The 14,830-nt window shown below is 41.8% G+C and overlaps 1 protein-coding gene across 6 annotated transcripts in view; it reads right to left on the reverse strand.

Moving 5' to 3' along the window:
* drosha (drosha ribonuclease III) overlaps window positions 1-14,586 on the reverse strand; it is a 136,331-nt gene extending 121,745 nt beyond the window's left edge. For 3 of the 6 annotated variants that reach the window (XM_039617619.1, XM_031728546.2, XM_039617620.1), the window contains exons 1-7: window positions 14,369-14,503; window positions 10,870-11,698; window positions 10,726-10,794; window positions 8,957-9,263; window positions 5,701-5,842; window positions 4,153-4,313; window positions 504-584 (exon numbers count right to left, since the gene is read on the reverse strand). In XM_039617619.1, the coding sequence (XP_039473553.1) occupies window positions 504-584; window positions 4,153-4,313; window positions 5,701-5,842; window positions 8,957-9,263; window positions 10,726-10,794; window positions 10,870-11,696 (1,587 nt within the window). In that variant the 5' untranslated portion in view covers window positions 11,697-11,698; window positions 14,369-14,503. The other 3 variants (XM_039617617.1, XM_031728545.2, XM_039617618.1) reach the window with 3 other exon arrangements.
* Between the last annotated feature and the right edge of the window lie 244 nt (window positions 14,587-14,830).

Genomic DNA, 14,830 nt, shown 5'->3' on the forward strand with positions numbered 1-14,830 from the left:
ATTTACCCGCCTTTGTCTGGAGGATGATGCACATTTACCACTATTCAACGTACCTATCATTGGTTAATAAAGTCATTAAGGATTCATTAAACAATCCCAGAGTTTGATCATTTCCTACTGGGCATAAAGGCAAAAGAAACAACTGAACGACGGAGCTTTTTGTAGATAAAATGCATTTTACTTGTTAGATGAGCATGTGGCTGGTGGGAGTTATAGTTCCAAAACACAGCAAAGTAAGAAAGTGAGTCATAAAAGAAAATATATCTCAGTGTGTGGAAAAATACCCGATGAATCACTCGGACGCAACTCCCCAGTCAAATTTCCTCAAATGTAATATCTTTTTGTTCTTTAAGATGCTTCTGTCTCACTTATCCTGCCTTTAACACAATAGAAGATGGCCTCTGTATAGAAAATGCATTTAGCCTGACTAAAATAATGCCCTTGCCCCCGCGTGGCACAACTTCAAGGTTATGAAAGGGTGATTTATTCATGGCGTGTCATACCTCTTCCCCCGGGTAGATGCTGTGGCGGATCCCTGTACGTCTGGCCTTGGCACTGCACTTACACAGGGGACCATCATTCATCTGGACAGAAAGAAAATACGTAAATCAGACAGAACTGCTTCACTTGCCATGTATAACACAGGGGCTGCTCAACATTTTACATCTCTAAACTGCAGACTCCTGACCTTTATTTCTTTGCTGCAGTTTGAAGTTTTGACTTTTTAAACTTCACTTTGTGACATTGTCTCCGCAATACATATCCTCACAATAAAACTGCTGGCCTACAACTTTATTGCAGACTGTCTTTCCATCAAGTGGAAATGACATTTATTCAAAGCAAAGAGGAAGAGTGCAACTGACATAGAGACGAGACAACAATACAAGGAATACTTAAAATGTGAAAGACTGCTGTCCTGTCACTGCAACCAAAAAGCCAATAAAGACCCGAACCAGGAAACCTGTGAGCCAACCACTCGCATTGACACGAGGGTCACGGCAGTTTCAAGTGGTTGGTGGCAGACTTATTCACACATCAGTAATTTCCCTTGCAGTAAAGATGTAGCTAGGTGTATTCAAAACATGAATTAGCGTGGCAGTGTTCAGTGCTCTGGTGCCTGGATCGAGCCACTAATGAAGCCGTAGGACTTTGTTACTTTTTCTGTGGATACTAGAAGTCCAACCTGCAGGTGGAAAAGCAGATTGTAAGATCTGGCTGGTGAGTCTATATATGTGTTTTTTTACGTCCCACTGAAATAAAAGTTATGGCTCTTTTCCAATTTATGTAGACAGCAGCTTCAAAATAAATGCCCAGAGGCTCTGCTGGCTGCTGAGTTTGAAGACTTCTTTATAGGAGGACTTTGGTTATATGTGCTGTTAGTGGTTTCAGATATTTACAAGAAAGACTTTAGAAGCCAATGGGGAAGAAACAGAGTCCTTACTGTATCAAAATAAAAGCTACACTAGATATTTATGGCCACAACAATCAACTCTTACATTCTGCTTTTTTCAAATGTTTTTTGCAGTCTTATCGAGTTGAAGTCTGTTTTGGAGTTAAGTAATGTGCAGATTATCCTCAGTTCCAACAGCATAGCTGGTATGGTTTCTTTCTTCTTTATTGGATTATCCAAAGTCAGTATTTATTTTACCTATGTGGATCTAACACAGATGAATACTGGACAAAGGTGCAATGATCATATGGATGCCCTACAGCCTTTTTGACAAGCTTTCTTCTACTCTTTCTTCTTCTACTCTTTTATTACAGAGCCATGCTGCTGTAATACACGTGGAGTGTGGTTTTCTTGCTGAAATAAGTCAGGCTTTACTGGACAGCAGTTTATCTACTGTCTTAAAACTAGTATATACTCTCACAGGTAACTTTATATGGTTTATAAAGTTGAGCATAACTGCTCTGCTGCTTGTTATGCAAACACCTAATGAGCCAGTGAGATGGCAGCAACTCAGTGCGCTTAGGCACTTAGGCATGGTCAAGTTTGAAGTTGAAACCAGCCGCCAGAATGTGGAAGAAAAGGCAGGCTGGTCCAAGTATTTCAGAAACTGCTGATCTACTGGGATTTACCTACACGACCACCTACAGTGTTTACAGTGAATGGTTTCAACAGACAAACTATCCACTGAGCAACAGCTCAGTTAGTTGATAAGAGTACATCAGTAACTTAAATAACGCCTCCTTTTAACCAACGTTTTCAGAAGAGCAAATGTCGAACCGTGAAGCAGATGGGCTACAGCAGCAGAAGCCCACACCAGATGCCCCGCTCCTGTCAGCTAAGAACAGGAAACTAAGGCTACAATTCATACAGACTCATCAAAGTTAGACAACAGATGATTGTAAAAACGCTGTCCAGCCCGATGAATCTCGATTTCTGCTGCGACATTTGGACGGTTCTGAACTGAATGAAACAGGAAAGCATGGATCCATCCTCCCTGGTTTCAGTTCAGGGTGGTGGTGGTGGTGTACTAGTGTGTGGGATATTTTCTAGGTATACTCTGGGCCCCTTAGTGACATTGTTAATGAGCATCGTTTAAACACAACAGAGTATCATTACTGACCACGTCCATCCCATGATGACCACTGTACCCACCTTCTTATGGCTGCTTCCAGCAACATAATGTGTCATGTCACAAAGCTGAGATGCTCTTAAACTGGTTCCTTGAAAACGAGTCTACTCAAATGCCCTCCACAGTCACCAGATCTCCCACTCATAGAGTTGTGGTGGAATGGGTGTTTCACATCATGGATGTGCAACCAGAAAATCTGCAGCAACTGTGTGATGCCATCATGTAAATATAGACCAAAATCTCTGAGGAATGTTTTGAGCACCTTGTTGAGTTTATGCCACAAAGAATTTAAAGAGTTCTAAAAGCAAAACGAGGTCCAGCCTGTGTGAACCTGCATGTGTCAGGAAAATAGGTTCCTGGAGACACCTAGTGTTACAGCACCACAAAAACAGCTCTAAGTGGTTTGGCAGGTGTTTAACATGCTTCGATGTCTGTGCACGGATTATGACAACCGCTCAAAACACACATAAAAGTGTGTAACTGAGATCAATGAAGGCCAAGATCAAAACCAGGTGGAGTCTGACCCATGAGTATTGTGATGATGGCTCATGGATTGGATATTCAATCTTTTTATATAAATAAATATCAGTTAAATGGAGGAAAAACACAAATGATAACTTAGCAATTCATAAATTTATTAACTAAAATATGGGAACGTGATGTTAAAACTAAGGTACTCTTATTTCCTAAAAAGTATAATATATTATTCATGTTGTCCAATGAATTTATTCATTACTTTTTGTCCTGCAAGGACACTTATTAAAGGTCAAGTGTGACATAAATAAACGTGTATAGACTCAGTTAAAGCTGACAGATTAAAAAAAACTAATTACTAAGATTGCAAAATCATTTTTTTAAGTCATACTTTGCTGATGCAAAATTCTGCCTGAGGTTTTAATTCAGGATTACTTGAGTCCTTTTCTTATAATGCCTCTGGCCTAACGCAAAGTGAGGTCTCTGCAGTTTTCCTGCTTTTATTCACAATGCAGGGCCAGTATCAAGTCATTTTCACATTGCACAGCAGGAGCCAGCACATTAGATTACATCTAAGTGCTGGAAATACTCTGGTTTTGGAGAGGGTGCTTCCTGGGTAGAGGGTACAGGGGGGCAGGAGAGTTAACATCATCAGTTATCACATAGGCACAAATCACAAGGACTCTGATCTAGAGAGCTGGCAGGTTAAGGACCATTTAATGTCTGATCTGGCTGCAGGGGACATCTGCATTCTCACTTGTTTCTCTGCGGGGTGATGTCTTTGAAAGTTCAGGGCTGTAGTCCATGTGTAAAAAAAAATGATTTGATTGATTTACCTTAACTTTTAAAATCATTGTTTCAAAGATGAATGTAAAGTCAGCTGTTGTCGAGAGACCAAATGTTTTGGTTAAAGGTTTCAGCCTGCCTGTGTAGCTGCCTTATCGTTCTCACATTGACAGTATGTCTTCCTGTATTTCAGGAATGCTTTCAGATTGAGATATTCTGTATGATTTAATACTTTGTCGGACATGAATTAAAGAGGTATACACAGAAGATAGAACAATCTATCCTCGGCATCCTTTTGTTAAGACACACTAACCTCCCCGGGGTCATTGTACCACAGCTCCTCGTGCAGCCGGTCGGGGTGAGCTTTCTTCCTTTTGATCTCAGCGATGACATCAAAAACCTCTGAGTCAGAGCTGCTGGAGCAGGTGCTTCCTTCGCCTTCTGACTCACAGTCTGAGTCGCTGCTGCTGTCATCTGAAACCACAGTGCAAGAAGGTCTTTAATCATGCGAACGCTACGCGGCTAACGATTAAAACTAATTCGGCGAGCCGGAGCTGGTCGAGTGGTTAAGCTCCTCTGCTCGGCTGTGCCCACGCAAAGTATTACACTCACAAGGCAGAGTCAAAGTAAAGTAATCTGTCAAAATGCTTTAAAACTGTGCGCGCTCGGGCTCTGCCAACTCTTGAAGAGGAATAATCACCCTGGCTGTGTAGATGACACAGCAAACCTTAAGATCTGTTACCTAATTTGCACTTGCTTAATCTTTCTTTATGCAAACAAATATAGTTTAGCATGACTAACAGCTAACTGTGGTGGTTTCGTTGTCTAAACACGGTTGTTCATAACAATTTCCAATTTTCATGCCAGTTGCAGACTTTAATGCATCCGTGAGATTAAAAGAGGGGTGCAGTTGCCAAAGTTGACATCTGGCACTCGTGTTTTCTCTCCTTCTCCCTCACTTGTCATTCTCCCTCACCGAAAACAAAGATCAAACCAAAATGAGGATTATAATTACCATTCTGCTGAATGGTTTGTGGCCCTTAGCTAAGCAGAGTCTTTAATTCTTATCAGCGCTTTAACTCGAGTGTTTGATTGTGAAGTCGGCGCCCAGAGCAGCATATTTAGCAAATTGGATCTCCCTGAGTGAGATTTATATTATTGCGGTGGTGAAATAGACAATCGGGCTGACAGCCCTGCAGATAAAATCAGAAACATAACTTAATCTCTGCCTCGCCCCAATGCACTGCTGAGAAGATAGCAAGCTTTTTTCCCCCCATATCAATAAGAAAGGTTGTCAACAGATGTTTTAGCTGATGGCTTTTATTTGGTAACACAACAAGTATGTGCAGGCCAAGGTTTTGTTTAAAGACAATCATACATACATACAGTCACAACAGCAGATATTAAACATGGCCAGTTATAAATGATGAGGGCAGTGTATGTAAAATACTCTGTCTTAGATGGCTCTAAACACTCGGTTTCAGCAAGTTTTTTTATACTCTTGGCCCTATATGATGTTATTCAGACAGGAAATCCCTTATATGGTCATCTCAGGTAAAGAAGCCCCACCTACTTGCTGTTCAAATCCTCTTTTTACAAAGGGCAGCCAATCAGAAGAAAGTAAGCTTAAAGGACGGTTCAAAGAAAGGATCTAAAATGGCTTGTTTCAGTCTCAGAGGGTGCTCCAAGGCCCCTTAGCATAAGTCAAAGATGGATTATTTTGAACTGTGAATCAGGCAAAGCTACACTAATAGCGTCCAAGAATAAAAATGTGGAGCTTGAAATTAGCAGGGTCTCCTTTACAGAATTAAGCTTAAAGACTGTGAGGTTAAAGCTAAAATATAAAAATAGCACAACTAACCTGGGTCCTCGTCCAGTTTGGTCTTGGGCGGCTCCCACTTGGGTCGAGCAGCCTTGGCTCGCTCCTGTCTGTTTCCCAGCTCTTCCTCAAAGCGCTCATACAGATCACGCAGTTTACTCGTTCCCACCACTGTAGAGTCTCCCTGAAATACAGAAGTTCAAATGCAACAAGTCAAGTTTGTTCAACTGCTGAATGTTAAATGGAAAAGTTGTAGACTGAGAAAGGATTCCAGGATCTTTTAGTCAAACTAACATTTTAATATTTAATGGATATTTCAGTCAGAGCCACTTTAGTCAAAAGAAGATTATCATTTCCTCCTGTACTCATTGATTATTATTATTTATAGGGTAGTATGCCTCATGTAGCTCCCACTCCTAAGTGAAGCCTAAGATAATGCATCTCTAATTAACCCTCAAGCAACCTAATCTAAAAGAACTGATATCTTATTGTATACTGATATACTGACTGTGTTTATCACAACTATACTGTATGCTTTATATTGAAAAGTGTGGAGCTGCTGTTCCAAGTTGGGATATTGGTTTGTTGTATTGAAAAGAGAGCAGGCCGTGAAAGCTATTGGTTAAAATTCTACATTTCACTCTGGCCTATAGCCAAGAGCTTTAGATAGAGACCAAAAGAATGAGATTATGGGAATAAGCGGTGGACACGAGCTTCCTCCATACGTCTGCTCCTGCCATAGAGACAGGCTGAAGGGCTTGAAGTAGAACTGCTGCTACTCCACATTGAAAGGAGCCAGTTTGGCCATTTGATGTGAATGCCCACTAAGGACCTCCCAGTGTAGGTGTTTTGGGGTGGGCCCAGAACATGCTGGAGAATTTACATCTCTATGCTGGCTTAGAAATGCCTCAATATTGCCCAGAAAAGATGGAGGAGGTGGCTGGGAAGATGAAGGCCTGGGCATCTTACTCAGACTCCTGCCCCCACAACCCAAACCCTCAGAAACAGGAGAAAATGGATGGATGTCCAGATGGATGCATGGATGTAAAGTTGTAGGAGAACAATGACAACTGATGAAAGGAAACCTTTTTATTATTAAAAAAATATAATAAAATCACATAGAAATATCAGACTATTCTGTCAGTTGAATTTTAGACCGTGCACTCTATACAAGACGTGCTGACAGGATGCACCAGCTGATGAAGGTTGGCATTGAGATGAGATGAGCTGATCTGGTGGGATTGTAGCTGAGCTTGATTTTGTGGACTGCCGGAACTAAAACTATGTTTACTTTTGTGTGTGTTTTTTATGCTTTCACTGGAGACGGTTCTGAGCAAAGAGGAAATGAGGACTGAGCCAGAGGGGATGACATGCAACAAAGAACCCCAGCTGGACTCTAATCAGGAGGATTCTGGGATTTCACGGTCAAAGTCTCAAACCCACAGGCCTCCAGGATGCGCACTGACTTTTTAAAACTTATGCACAACTATATTTGAGTTTCTTTAATATACTCACACTAACAGTCTATTGATCAAGACAAAATGTGATGTTAGGTGGTATAACAATGTCACAAACAAAACTGCAAAACCTACTTATGCCTTTAAAAGAGAAAATGATCTGCTTTCCAGGAGAAATGTATCTTAAATTATTACAAAGCTTGGACCACTGTGAAGTGTAATCTAAGTGTAAGTCAGTTCTACACACATCTGGCACAGCAGCAGTAATTGACACCCAAAGGTAACATCCTCTCTGTCATAACAGAGACACAGGAGAGCTAAATCGGTTTGTGAAGGAGGCTTACGAGTAAAGTTGTGTTCCCTCTTGACATTTAACATCACTTCAGTTTTCCTTTAAGGACAGGTCAAGTGTCTGCCAGAATGTGTAATGTGTGGGGAGAGAAAGGAGCTGAGGACACCGAGCATTTGAGACTACGGATAAAGGTCAGCGAGGAAAGAGGAGAAAAAGTAGTTGTCAGTATCCACAAGATCCAAAGACTTCAGAAAAGCATTTGAGAAGGATTTGCTAAAAGAAAAAAAAAGTGGGAATAAGATGTTATTTGAGTGTCGGCTTAACTGACTGACTGAAAAAGATACTGCTACAAAGCCATCAATCCAAAAAGTATCACAAGTAAATATTCGGGATTTGTTCTTGACGAATTTATCAACTGTGAAATTGGAACTTTGGTAGATTAAGCTCTGTTGTGAAGTAAAAATACTTAAAGATCTATGGTACTTTATTTACTCACAACACATGTATGTGCATAAATACAGATATGCATGCTTTTTTTTAGGTGTTCATAAATGTTCTGCTATGGTGGCTCTTCAAGAGGATGTGGAATGTATCGATATATAATAAAATTTGGTGGGGCAATCGTAACAGGGTTACTAGGGTACCGCCGGGGATAGGACCTCTGGTGGTCTGGCTATAAGCCAGTGGGGGCCCAGCCAGCCTTAGCCTGAAAAAGCTACAGAAGTCCACTCTCCTGTGGCCCACCACAAGCTTCGAATACAGGCTTGTTGTCCATGGAATGTCACGTCTCTGATCAGGAAAGAGCCCGAGGTAGTGCGTGAGGTTTAGAGATACTGGCTAGATATAGGCTGACTCACTTCAATGGACAGCTTGAGCTTTGGAACAGGTCCTCTGGAAAGGGGCTGGACTCTGTTCCAGTCTGTAGTTGTCCCCAGTGAGAGGCAGTGGGTTTTCCCTTGTGGATGCTGCGAACAAACGTCCAGGGAACCCGGCCTTCTTAAAGACACTGGGTGGGGTGCTGGAAAGTGTTGCAACTGGTGACTACCTTCTTCTACTGGAAACAGTATGAACCAGAGGGGAGTGACTGGGAGGAACGCTATGATCCCTATGATCATACCCTATGATCCAACCAACAGAAAATGGATAGATAGATGGATGGATGGTATGGCAATGATCACTGAATAAAATGGGTATTTAATCATTTTGGTGTTGTTAAGCTGATTGCACTTTTTTCTAAAGCTTAGAAAAGACAGTAGGTTGATTTATTTCTTTAGTATTTATAATTTATGCTACTCCTTTGGCTCTGGTTTCTTGTTATTAGTGTGTTGTAAGTCTACTTGGGGTGGGTACATCTTTCAAAAGCTATTCTTTAACACCACTGCAAGCAAAATTAGTGTAATGGCAGAAAGAAGACTAGCAAAGTTTCCTTTTAAGAATGTATTATAACCACAGACAAATATACTGTTAGAGCTATGGACACTTTGTAAAAGAGTTATTTAGGAATTTAGCAAATGCTAGCTTTATAAAAAAAGAAAGATGTCAACAGTACCACTTGGTCCATGGGGTCATTGGAATAGTAGTTCTCGGCGTGGGTGCACCGAATCCAGGCGGGTTTCAGCAGGTCTTCCTCTTCTTTCTCGTCATCGCCCTTCTCCTTCACTTTTTCTCGCTCCCTGTCCCGTTCCCTCTCTCTCTCCCTCTCCCGCTCTCGGTCTCTGTCGCTGAAGGCTTCATCAGAGTCTCTGCTCCTTATGGCGGAGAAGCTGCGCTCTCTGCTCAGCCCCGAGGAGCTCTCTGACCTCCTGTCCCTCTCCTCCTCCCAGCGACCACGTTTCCTGTCTCTGCTCGTTGACCGGCTACATATGAAAAGGAAAAGTCAACATGAGACAGGAGGTTAAATCTGAATTAAAGCCTCATGTTTACACTAGCTCATTATATCAAAGAAAATATATTAATACTAAAATACTAGAAAACGGCAAGAAATTAATAAGTTAAACTGTTTATATGACACTACTTTTCTTTGCTTGAAAAATGACCTCTGTCTAAATAGAGCCACTGCTCAAGAAACCACAGTTTTTTCTGCCACAGAGGTTTTTGACATGATTCATTACCAGTATGGGGCCTTCAGGTTTTGGTCTTAGATATCATTACTTTCATTTAAAGTGAATATCCATGAATCTTTACTGAGGTCTGTCTCTTTTCCACCTGCTTCACAGCTCCATCTTCAACATCCTTTGTCCAGTATATCCACTTTCCCTCCTCTGCACAAGTCCAAACGCTGTGAGCCTCCAAACCGCTCAACCCGAGCGGTCCCTCTGATACACTCATTTCTAATCCTGTCTATTCTGGTCACTCCCAGTGAAAATCTGAGCATCTTCAGCTCTGCTCTCTGTCTTTTTGTCATCTTGTAAAACTCCCCTTTACTTTTGCTGCCATCCTTCTGTTGCAAATCACCTCTATCCACTCAACCCTTCCTTCACCTCTCTTGTGCACAGTCTCTTGCTTTGAATGCTAGACCTTAGGTATTTAAACTCTTTTTAAATAGTTTAAATAAAAACTCTTTATTTCTTGCTTAGTCACTGCTGCACCTGCCTCTCCCCAGAACACAACCCCCCAAAAAAGCAAACCAACTCTTGTTCTAAAGATTTCAGAATCCAAGTACTTTATTAATCCCTGAGGAAATTATGTATTTCATACAAGGATGTGCACTTCGAACTTCTCAGTTGGGCACAATCCAGCTTTAACTACTGTGGAAAGAGAACTTAGGAGGCTACAGTGCAAAACTGAACAATGCCAGTAGACCAAAGTCTCTTGTCTGAGAAACAGAAGGCTCAGAAATCCTGAACTCAACCACCATAACTAAAATGTGCCGATTATAAAGAGAGTAGACAACATATTTGCATCACAACTACTTTCTTTTGGTAATTTTCTAAATTGTCCCAATTGCCATTTAGAGACTATAATGGAGCCACAAAGGTTGATGCTTGAGACAACAGACTAAACTACAGCTTGGTTTAACGTCACTGCCCTGGTTGCAGAGTAGGAGCAAAAGAAGTCAAAACAGGAAGAAAAGCAATGGCAGAGATTTTTTTTCCTTTGATTAAGGGAAAGAAAAAGTATAATTTCTTCAGGGTGTTCTCTCTATATAATCTGAAAACATCTTCTGTACTGATGCGTGAAATGGCGGTTAAAAAACAACTATGAACGCCAAATGTGCTTTTCTTTCAAAACCAAGGATTTTTCTTTGTGACCTTAAACTTTATCGATGAGTACTATTTCACAACAGCTGCAGTAAGCCAAACAAAGCAACACGTGTACCTTCGAGGCCTCTTTCTGTGCCTGTCGGGTGACTGGGATCTCCGACTGTCTCTGTGCCGATACCGCTCTCTGTGAACAGACAGAGTAGTTAAAAGGAAATCATTTCACTGATTGATTTCATTTGGCAGAGCGTCGTCTGTGTACCTGCTGCGATCCCTGCTCCTGTGTCTGGGGGGAGTCCGGCCTCTGTCGTATTCAGACCTATACCGCCCACCCTCTTGCCTGCTGCGCCTGTCTGGACTTCTCCCGCGGTCCTTCCTCTCTCCAGGAAATTCCATTTTGTGCCTGTCGCCGTGGCCTCCATAGCCAAAGCACTTCTGCCTGTGATCATCGTGCCGATACCCTCTTTCTGGGGACCTCCTGCTGTCCATGGGCTTCTCGTACTTGTACTGCCCCCCGTGCCTGATGCTGTGGTCTGCTTGAAACTGGGTGTTGCTTTGGGTGTAGCTGGAGCTGAAGGTAGGAGGAGGGAATGGAGGGTGAGGAGGATGGGGGTAGTTCATGGAGTACGGAGCGTGGTAGTTCATTGATTGAGAGGCCATGGGGGGAGGCATTGGGGGGTGTGGTAGTGGCGGTGGGGGCACAGGAGGCATCATGTAAGGGTGGTAGGCATTTTGAGCAGATACCTGCGCCCTTGGAGAGGGACCACCTGCGGAGCCGGGCAAGGGAGGAGGTGGAAAGTTAGGTGGTGGTTCAGGGAAGCCTTGTCGGGTGGGGGGCTTCGAGAAAGGTGGGCGCACTGGGCACTGGTTAAGAGAATTGGAAGTTTGGGATTGAACTGGAGGAGGATACTGCATGAAGTCAGGGTGTGGAGGCATGTAGGGGGCAGTCTGCGAATCGTAACGGTAGGAAGGAACTGGAGGCTGGGGAGGGGGCGGCCTTATGTTGGTGGGTCTGTAGTTCTGGTTGGTACCATGCTGGCCAGGAGGCACTCCTCCCCGGGGACCCCCACGATCCTGATGGAAAGACATGGCTGTGGACAAAAGAAGACAATCGGGTCAACACAACTGACATCCACGTGCGAATGAGACACATCTGAAAATCAATCGACTGACATGAAAGCTTTAGTTTCCACTCACGGGTTTAAGCCTCTAAAGCCTAACCTGTCGCTGGCGTCAGACAGGTGGTTTCAAACATCGGCAACTCCTGAACTATTTGCTCAAATGAAATAATTCCATTGGTTCTTGAAAGCAGCGACTCTGCACTTTTATTAGTACTAGTATCATTACAGTAATCCCAGGCATGGTGTCACAGCAGCCCTGCAAAGACGATGGTCAGTTGAGAGAACTGAGATTTAGATGTGGAGCCCTGCCTGGGATTAGTGTAATGACCCTAAGATCACTGAAAAAGCACAGAATGGATGCTTTCAGGAACTGTTGGACTTTTTCTAATTTTTTGACAGTATTCAAAAAAAACATTTGTTCCCCCAAAATAAACATCAGACCAGAAAATCAGACTTTTATTGGCCACTAGTATTGGCTCACAAAGTGCAGTGATGGCCAGAAGTTTTGGCAGAACATTTGTGTTTCATGCATTTTGACAAGTCAGTTTTTTATTTTGATTATTTAGATTTTTTTTTTTTTTTACATCTCTTTGATAAAGTGAAAAACAGTCATTAGTATTGTCATTAGTTTTAAATACTTTGATTGGCAAATAAATCAGATTAGTTTAAAGAACAGGACTAACCACAGATTCTCGATCAGATTACCATTTTGGGTCCATGACCATGAAACTCTCCATACTGTAAATTCATGATCTCCAAGCTCTCATCAATTTAGCTTAGTGACATGGAGCAGCATCGAGTACACAAATGATCACCAAACAGTTTCTGGATCATTGGAAGAAGATGTTTTTTTAAAGACATTTTTAGTCAGTCCTTACCCACCATGGGTGGAAAAGCAGAAGCCCAAAAAACCTTTCAAGTTCAAGCACTGATAAGGCAGGAAATGCCATCAATCAGGATTTGGCTCATAAGCTGATATCCAACATGCCACAGAGAATTGCAGAAGTTATGAAGAAGGTGGTTCAACAGTTTAATTTTTTTTTTTTTTTTGCATCAATTTGATTTTGTTGCCAATAAAAGTCACTGAAACGTATGAAACGCTTGTTTTTGTTCTTTCCCAAATCACAGAAACATGCAAAAAGGAATCTAAATAAAAACTGAAGTGACAAACACAGAAAGTTGTGCACTGCCAAAATTTCTGTGCACGACTGTAATTTATTTACTGCATAAGCTGCTAATTTATAAGAACGTCAACTTATAAGTAGAGTTATATTTTATATTATAAATCTATATTACAAAATCATTTGTGTATAAACTATAAAACATCAGCTCTTCTTTAGACTTCCCTCTAAATGCTGCAAGTCTCTCTGCTAGAAAGAGAGAGGGTGGCTGATGTCAGGCTGCAGATGGACGTTAAAAAGAAAAAAACCTTAGCTTTACATTTAAAGTTCCCAAACAGCTCGATTGCTATAAGTATTTTATTAGTATTAATTATTATTTTTAATGTGCTCCTCCACATCGAAAGGAGCCAGTTGAGGTGGTTCGGGCATCTGACAAGGATGCCCCCTGGGCGCCTCCTGGGTGAGGTGTTCCGGGCATGTCCCACCGGGAGGAGGCCCAGGGCAGACCCAGGACAGGCTGGAGAGATTATATCTCTCGGCTGGCCTGGGAACGCCTTGGTGTTCCCCCGGATGAGCTGGAGGAGGTGGCTGGGGAGAGGGAGGTCTGGGCTTCTCTGCTTAGGCTGCTGCCCCCGCGACCCGATCTCGGATAAAGCGGATGAGGATGGATGGATGGATGGATGGATGGATGGATATTATTTTTATTAATGTGATGCAGACTGTAAGAGCAAACTACTCATTGGGGAGGGTCCCTTTTGGCCAGTTTGCTTCACAGGAAAGACAATAGTGGTAAAAACAAATAAGATAAATTACCTCGCTATTTTTTCATGGTATCGTGATCCTCGTGTTACGTATTATTTCATTAATAAATATCGTTTCCGTTCATTTATATTCTTGGAAGTTTTTTTTCCTGCTTATTCGAGAGAGTTAGGAAAGATTTCGAGTCCAGCCTAATGCTGCCTAGAAATAAGGACTGGATCCCAGTTTCTTTAATATTGTGATGATTAATTTAACACTGGTATTGGATCAGCAATCAGAAAAGCTTAGTAAAGGTTGGATCGGTGCATCAAATACACTGTCACACAATGGTTTTTTTAGATAGCCCTTTCTCTACATGAACAATCTCGCTCAAGCTCTCGGGATGGACAAATGAAAGTCGTACATTTGTGACTAGCACGTTTATTCCCTAATTTTTGTACATATACGGAACTCTGAGCCTGATATAATGACTTTGAAACTTAAAATAGCGTTAGCGTCTTATAAAAAGCCAAATAAAGGCTAAACGATAGTAAAGGTTTTCACAGCTGAGCACCGTTAAACGAGCTGCTTGCAATTATGAACTCCACCTAACCAATACAAACATAAAACGCAGAAAATAACCAACAGCAGCCGGCGTAATGTAAAGGTTAAAAGAGAAGCGAATACTCTAATTTAATAGCATTATCCAACCTTAGGTTGGATAGCCGGCAATGTTAGCAAGTTAGCAGCAACAGCATAATGTCAGGATGTATGACGTTACCTTCAAATCGAGGAGGGCTAACAACAAAAGAGTGTCATTCCTGTTGGTCAAAAAAATCCAGAAATCCTAAATGTTGATATTATATTGTTATTATTATATTTAAAATATTTGTTATTGGAAGCTATGCAAATACGGCTAGCTACCTGGTCACGCTTTCGAGGTGCCCGTGTTTCAGGTCGGGATGTTTAAGGAGACGGACACAGATGGACCAATCGAATTCATGGATTTGAGGTTGTCCAATAGAACTTTACAGTTTTGGTGGGTTCCTAACGGCGTCGTGGTAGCACACAAATAAATAAACAAATAATTGAACAAATAAATAAATTGATAAATTAAACTTGGTCTATCTGTGGCTTATGAAATTAACATTTATGCTTTCGACACAAAATGAGATGACTTTCAGGAAACGTGTGTGGTGTGTAATTTAAACCCTGAACTATGTCTGCTAGACCCAGTCTTGCC

This window comes from Oreochromis aureus, linkage group 9, assembly GCF_013358895.1.
Source record: "Oreochromis aureus strain Israel breed Guangdong linkage group 9, ZZ_aureus, whole genome shotgun sequence".
NCBI classification, from domain to species: domain Eukaryota; kingdom Metazoa; phylum Chordata; class Actinopteri; order Cichliformes; family Cichlidae; genus Oreochromis; species Oreochromis aureus.